The sequence below is a fragment of the Limulus polyphemus genome, unplaced genomic scaffold (assembly GCF_000517525.1).
Source record: "Limulus polyphemus unplaced genomic scaffold, Limulus_polyphemus-2.1.2 Scaffold2934, whole genome shotgun sequence".
Classification (NCBI taxonomy): Eukaryota; Metazoa; Arthropoda; class Merostomata; order Xiphosura; family Limulidae; genus Limulus; species Limulus polyphemus.
Window position 1 is genome coordinate 28459 of NW_013668544.1, and position 8476 is coordinate 36934.

Consider the following 8476-nt stretch of genomic DNA (forward strand, 5'->3'; position numbering starts at 1 on the left):
TAGTACTTTGACATCACAAATGTCTAATTTGAACCAGTGCTGCATTCAACATACCACATGTTTTTGTTTTTTTTTTATATTTACTTTCAAATTAACAAATTGGGTAACATACAATACTAAAATTTGAAATATAATCTACAGTTTGATACCAAACTTATTGACATAAATTCATGAAATAGTAGTTCAATACAATTTTTAATTTGCGAGTGAACAAACGAGATGACATGCCCTTTCATCTGTGACCCATCTGGACAAGTTTTGCTTTCAAAAAGATGCACTATTAAGTTATTTAAATAGAACTGATAATAATCACAATTTACTTACTTAATCTAGTTCTTATCATAACAGTTGTTGCTCATGAAACTGATGATTTAAAACTGTCTAGACAACTGTTATAAATGTCGTATCCCATCTGACTTGATGAGCCAAAGTATAGGGTGAAGGTCTCATTGGCACTGATGTAGCAGATGTAGTGTGGTTGTCATATTATTCTTTGTTTTCATTCACAAGTTTTTGGAATTTATAATAGGAGTATATACAATAGATAATACAAATTTAAGTTTCTTAAAAAAACAAAGATGCAACATTATGACTTGCTAAATAATGTGAGATAAAGATTTTTTTTTAAAGCAAAACCATATTAAACCGAATCCTTCGTGTAATTTAAAGTTACTGAATGTTATTTTCATGATGAAAACCTGGTCGTGAGGAGGTTGATGGGAATGTGTATTTACCTGTTTGAAATTCATTTTAATGTCAGGTCATATTACCTATGAAATACTTTTGTTTGTGTTATAGCAAAGCCACATTGGGCTATCTGCTGTGTCCACCCTGGGGAATCAAACACTGGATTTTAATATTGCCAGTTCATAAACTTACCACAGTCCCATCAAAGGGGGACTTGAAATAGTGAAAACTAGAATATCCACATTGAACAGGAGGTGGGAACAATAGAGGGTGACACAGGAGAACCTATAAATCTAAAGTTACAAGGCAGATAGATACTAACCTAAATACAATAAAGACGTAGTGAAGCACAGTTTGAGTAGAATCCAGAACAAGAAAAATATTCAAAGAGCTGGATCTGAGGCAAAATTGGTGGAGCATACCAGCCTTATAAAAAGACTGGATCTAAAAGCCACTTAGAAATAAGGCATTCTTTTCATCAGGGTATGTCTTCACTTCTGACACTAAAAGCCACTTAGAAATAAGGCATTCTTTTCATCAGGGTATGTCTTCACTTCTGACACTAAAAGCCACTTAGAAATAAGGCATTCTTTTCATCAGGATACCTCTTCACTACTGACACTAAAAGCCACTTAGAAATAAGACATTCTTTTAATCCGGGTATCTCTTCACTTCTGACACTAAAAGCCACTTATTAATAAGGGATTCTTCTCATCAGGGTACCTCTTTACTTCTGACATCTTTTACCCCAGGAAAACAGGTCAGTGAGATCAGTAATGGGATACTGAACTTGTGGAGCCAACAAATGGACACTGGTGGTTGTAAAATGAATTAGGAGAAATATTATGTCCTGATCCCGTAGTGGAAGATTCTTGGGGGAGCAGCCCACTCACACGATATGAGTAGACATACTCCATGGACTGTAACCCCTCTTCACCCAGATATAAAAATTCCAGTGAGTCATGAAACAGGCCAGTTTAGTTGGTGATCATGAGAAACAAATAAAGACACAAGCACACTCATGAATGAGCTCAACAGAATAATGAGAATGTAGAAAAAGACAACAGTAATAAGAATATGAACACAGATGATCCTCTATCCTGGTTAAAGCCAAGACATCTATGGATAATCGGTGTCTCGTTTCAGATATCCTTAATGTCATGAAGAGGCATATGCACATGGAGGTAGGAAAGGTACTTACTCACCAAGGCACTACCAGCCACTAAATAATACCTTCTGTCCACTTCCAGAGGGCAACACCCTCTCCTAAAGCCCTAGTGCAGAGGATGCTGTTGTGTCTAGGACAAATACAGAGAGCAAAGAAAATACGAGAGCTCAGACTAGATAAATCCACATAAAGAACAAAACTGCATTTATTTAATTTATTGTGTCATATTCGATTTTTTTTTCTTTTTCAAAATCAGGCATAACACTCAGAACCCCCTGGGAATGATTAACAATGGGTATGAGCAGAATAGACAAGAACTCACCTGTTATGAATTCCATGGAGCTGGAGAATAACCACCACCAGCAAACAGAATCCAGAAGCTGATGAAACAGCAACGTGATGAAGGTAAAATTGAAGAAAACTTTAGGACTGAGGAAATATTCGTTTGCTTGCTTGTTTTATTACAAAGTCACATTGAGCTATCTGTTGTGTCCATCGCAGGGAATCAAAACCCATATTTGAGCTTTGTATGTCTGTAGACTTACTGCTGTCCCATCAGGGGGCCCCAAGGAAAAGATAAAACTTGTTCAAAAATAAGATAAAAATGACAAGTGTTATGCGAGTTGAACATCCACATGGTGAAACTTAGCAAGAACGCATCAGCATACAACAGCACAAATACGTTAAACAATAAGGGCCGACAATGCAATTTTATGGTCACGCTGCATGCTACAGGTATTAGTAAGGCTTCCAGATAAGTTATAGAATTTCTGATAATGGTGGAAATAGTTGCACCAGAATATATGTTGAATTACAAATTCATTGTAGAAAAGTTAGCAGAATGATTATCAATAAGAAAATCCAAATTATGTAGGAAAAGCAGAGTTTATGTAAGGTTCGGACTTCTGATAATAAGCCACATGGTAAATAGAGGAGCGGAGAATTACGAGTAAGTGATGCATGCCCTGCAATCTGTAAAGGACATTTGGAAATTTTGAGTCACATGTGACAGGTCACTTCACTTTATATTTTACAAAAACTTATATTTACATTTTCTTAGCTTCTTAAAATAATATTTGTGTTACGTATCTAAACATTTCATTCAAATAAACCGTACTGACAAAAGATATTTATTTATACCATAACTTTTTCCATCAAACTTTTTTGATTCCTAAAAAGATGCAGCAAGGTGTCAACCACTACGAATCTACAAAACAAAAATGTAAACACCGTAAAAACAAAAAACATCTTAGCAAATTACAAACTAAACTTGAAAATATAAAAACCATGTTGGATTTTACCTGTTACATTTTACTTTTATATTAAATCAAGAATGTCATAATTAATTCAAGTTAAGAAACTGCACTTTATTTACATGAGTAATAGTACTCCACTATCATTTTAACAAATCATGATTATGATTTATTTTAAGTACACATAATTTTGGTGTTAAAGATGAACCAACATCCAATGAGAAGAATCTTTGAAGCATAAAAACAGATAAATCATAAAACAAAAAAATCGATAACGAAAGCAACTTCAGAAGGTAGACCTACTGCCTTCGAAAAGAGTTTGGGCTATTGGGTGACTAAGTTTTATCAAAGGTCTTTATGTAATATAGTTGCAAGTTTCTATTTACTTGGAATAAAATTGGGATTTTTTGCTTTGAATTTTTTTTTACTATGCATACTATTTTCATTCCGAATTGCCTCTTAAGTTAAAGTAGGTAATTACGATCTGCAGCTTGACATTACTACAAGTACATACCTAGGAGATTCAATACTAACTACTTCCACACTATCATTATCATCATCATCATCCGACGACAAACAGTCAAGCTGTAAATCAGGTGCCATTGGCCAATCACTATCTATATGTCCCGACTTTTGGATATTCTCTCTTATGACAGATCTTTCTCCTCTTACTCTTCCTACTGCAGGTTCACCTGCAAGAATAAGACAATAAAGTCTCATCACCAACCTTTTTCTTTACTTTTTTACTGAAGAAAAAAATAAATACTTCTAGAAAGAAGAAAATAAAATCAGGTCTGTTACTTAAAACCCTCAAAAATCACATTTCATGATTCCTGAAGGAAGCTGTTTATCTGCAAAAATGATGCAATACAATCTCATCAATAACATTTCTCTTTCTTCTTAATAATGAAGAAAAGTAGGGGAGAAAAAAAGAATGTTGGGTTAACATAAATTAAAACCCTTAATAAACACATTTCAACTGCTTTCTGCTAAAAGAAACTCATCATTTTCTCAATTGTTATTATTTTTCTAAGCACGACTTCATACATACTGATTCTTAGCATCTTAATCAATAAAAAAACAAACAAAGGTATTTTGAAAATTACTATCTCAAACTCCAGCAACTAATATTGATAAAACCACTTTTTTTAAGTTTATGTCATTTTTGTGTGTGCAATGGAAATATTAGGTGGAAAATTAGACATATACACTGGGTGAATACATGTTACTATCTAATATTAGCTTGTGATCAGATCAAACTATATACTAAGAACTAAACTACAAATTTATTGTATTGTTGAAGTAAAGAACCCAGAATTTGTTTATTGTATTGTTGAAGTGGAGAACCCAGGATTTACTGTACTGTTCAAGAGTGGAACTCAGCATTTGTTGATAGTATTATTGAAGTAACAAAACAATATCATTGAACACTCATTTTATATTACGTTTTACTCCACACACACACACGTTTAGTGATAAGCATGTTAAGTACAAAAGTAGGCAGAAAAAATAAAATGGAAGAGAATTTGTAGTAGAATGTGCTGTTAGAAGATAACCACAGCCTAAATACTCAATTCTTTTTGGAAGGAAGAAGCCCAAATAAAGAAACAGTATAGACAATTACAACTGCTGCATAATGTTAAAATTAAACCAAAGCAATGACAGAAATATTCTATGATACAAGTATTTGTTCCATTATTTTGGAACTGATAAGAGCAGGGTTTGAAATTAATGCTGGCAATCTCGTGAATTACTGGCTAGTGTTATGCTGCAGTTTTTATAATAAAACTTAAGGTGATAAAAAACAATTACTGATACACATTTGATAAGGAAAGTTCACAGATTTTTACCAATACATCCATGATATATACATTTCAGTCATATATGTTGTAAGGTTTCGAGTATAAAAGGTTACTATAATTGTGATCTACATAACTGTTTACTTGCTGGTTCCATGCTATTTTGTAATCCCCATTTGAGCCGTATTGATGCATCCAAGCTAAGTATCAAGAAACGGAAGTGGCTATATATTGGTTGCTAAGACAATTAGCATATTGGTCATCCAACTAGACTCATGCCATCCAGCCTTTGCAGTACAGTTTTTTTGGTAATGTGATTATAAATCAATACCGTGCTAAAGTAGATATTTGTTGGAGGTAATAATAAAATAGAAATCATGTAAACTAAATGTGTTCTTTTTTCCCACATTCCTCTTAATTTGACCACGATTAACACAAATGTTGACCTACTGACTTCTAAATGCTTCACCAGCTTTTAAGGAAGGACTTGAACTAGGTTTGTCAACCTTACAATTTTGTTTTTTACTGATTTACGGACGAGCAAGTTTTTTTTTACGAACATCATGATAATGTAGTTTTATCAAATTTTTGTATGTGTATATTCTACATGTCAATCTCAACATCAGTTATAATCGGGTAGTGATTTGTAGCAGACAAAAAATACATCTGAAACACTATTTCTAGACATTTCTGATTTAAAATCCTAATGATGGATCAATATAGATAAGTAAGAAAGATCTGTAGTAAAGCAAGATTTTCCATCATACCATTATAAGGAGTAAAACAAAATACAGTTCAAGAACTGAAAACACTAAAATAAAGTGTTATTTAATCGTGTAAATATATAAATACATATATATGAAAGTTACTGTATACAGATGATGTACAACTTGATTGATATGACATGTTAAACCAATCACATAAATATCAAACATTTTTTTCTTATTTCAATTATTTATCACATATGTTAGTCCAAATGCAACAAACCAAGTTTAATATACAAAGCATAACTTGTATCTCATCCACAGTAGATCAACTCCGAAAATCTTGATTTTACTCTCTTGAAATTTCAGCATCACGGATATTACTAAATTATTTACAGTGCTTCTACAGGTCAAAGTCAAAAGTGAAGGATCTAAGCCATGTTTCCAACTTTACAATTTTGTTTTTACTGATATACAGACAGAAGAAGTGGCCTATTTTTTACCCACACTGTTAAAATAAAACATTTTTGTTACTTACAGGTTTATGGACAGTATTAAAATGCTGTCTTTTCTTACTGACTGTTTGTAAATTTATAAACAGTTGGCAACCCTGAACTGAACACAAGTTGATTTTTAAACGGGGAATTAAACAACCAATTAGAATTACCAAATGATTTTCTGTTTGTTCTGAATATTAGTTTTTCCTCTTGAATAATTCATGTTTTGTTAGCGTTAAAATTATTCATTTGTTAATTTTTGTACTGTATATTTTATCCTAATATAAATCTCATACTTTTCTAAAGGAAGATGATTAAACAAATAATAACATTGTAATTTAATATTTTAAAGTGATTCAAATGTATTTTCTTTCATCTCGTGGAAAAGAAATCTTCAACATACCATATTTGTTGGTGTATAAGACGACCCTGGACATTTCGAGCAAATTAAGTGTATTTCTTTGGAGTATAGTGTGACCTCTATTGTCAAGCAAGTCTAGGATGTTTTTTTTGTAAAGAAATTCTCATTAGTTAATTTTAAACTGTGCTAACCGTGCTCTAGGGTGATCAATACAACCACAAGTGTTTTTTTTAAGATCTTCAAATGCTACAGACGGTTCAATGCAGCGTAACTTAAGTCACAAACATGTAATACACAAATTTACAAAGTTTATCACAGTTGAACTACTTTTCTATTACAAAAAAACACTAAACCTTAAGATATAGTGATCTACTATAAATACATGTTTACAAAGTTAGTGTATGTTACAGAAACTTTTTGATACAATATCAGCCATATCCTAGTATGACAGATGAGATCAATACATTTCAAATGTCTTGATTAATTTTAACTAGCATGTGAGATAAATGATACAATTACAACTATGTTATCATAAAGCAGTAGGTGGTAAAATGTCAATGCCCTTACTCAAACAAAAGTAACAGGAACAATGTAGTTCTGATTAAATATGCTATTAACTGGAAAGTTCTTACTAGAACTCTATCTCTGAATGATGAAGGGGAAAATCAGGCATTGTTTTAAGAGTGAAAAGTATTGTCATATACACTGGCAAATATGGTATGTATATGTATGTGTGTGTGCATATATATATATATATATGCACGCACACACACATATACAATTCATTGTTTAGTTTTATGTTAGTGGTTCATGTACTTCTCATGTTATTCACCAAAAATCTTTAATAATGTTAACCCTAAACATTTCATTACAGTACAACTGATATTTCTTTTATATTTATGTTGTATATTATCACAATTTTGTGAGTATATGCATTCAAAACATCAGTCTCAACATTAGTCATAACACTATATTGGATCAAGTTAAGCGATTGTTGGACCACATGTATTTATTTATATTTATCAATGTTAGTTTCTTCATTCATAGATTTGAGGCATAATGGAAAGTTCTATTATTTATTACATCCCACTTCTTTGCATCTGTCATGTGATCTCAGTTGTCTTACCCAAAACGTTTGCCAACCGATTCCAATCTCCTAAAATTCATTATGTTTCACGTGATCAATATATTGGGGGAAGTGCAATGAATTCTGGGAGAAAACAAACTAATATTATTCACTGTGCACAGCATCATAAGCATTACGTAATACAGTGAATACTGAACTTAAATTGACTTTGTTAATTAAGATGACATTTAATGTTAAGGAAACATGAAAATATGTATTCGTAGTTTGTATTTGGTAAAATGTGCTCATGTTTTGCATCCAAGAATTGATGTCCAGGCTGTTCATAACATGTGGAAAATACAACATTAAAAAACTTCAAATAATCAAATTCAAAATTACTATCTGAATATTTGTTAAAATGTATTCATATTTGGACATTCTCTTTAGTTTCTATACAGCTGTATCTTTAGCTGGAACAGTGGAATATAAATTGACTGTTATACAGAATTCAGTTTCAGAAAGTGAAAATACTAGGACTCATATACAGGTAGAATACTTAACTTTGCTATATTGATTATATAGAAACTTTTCTATTGGAATAGGTCAAATTTTCCAATTAAAATTTTAAAAATGGCAAAAAACTAAAAGTTATGTAAGATCCTTCTTATGTTTGTGCAACAAGTCACATTGGAGTTGGAAGAGTGAAGAATTTATGGTGAGTAAATCATGTTCTGCAATGTGTTAAGGACATTTGAAAATTTTGGATCACATGCTTTTTTTGGCAGCATGAGTGCAAAATTAATAAGCAAAGACATCCACTATTTCACAAGCTAAATAACTGTTTAAAATTTTAATTATGGCAAAAAACTAAAAGTTATGTAAGATCCTTCTTATGTTTGTGCAACAAGTCACATTGGAGTTGGAAGAGTGAAGAATTTATG

At 31.9% G+C, this 8476-nt stretch overlaps 1 protein-coding gene across 1 annotated transcript in view; it reads right to left on the bottom strand.

The window, feature by feature from the left end:
* LOC106468250 (E3 ubiquitin-protein ligase Arkadia-like) overlaps positions 1-8476 on the bottom strand; it is a 36888-nt gene that overhangs the window by 23936 nt on the left and 4476 nt on the right. Inside the window, exon 3 of the mRNA XM_013928667.2 lies at positions 3623-3800. Coding sequence (XP_013784121.1) covers positions 3623-3800 — 178 coding nt within the window. The remainder of the gene's footprint in view (positions 1-3622; positions 3801-8476) is intronic.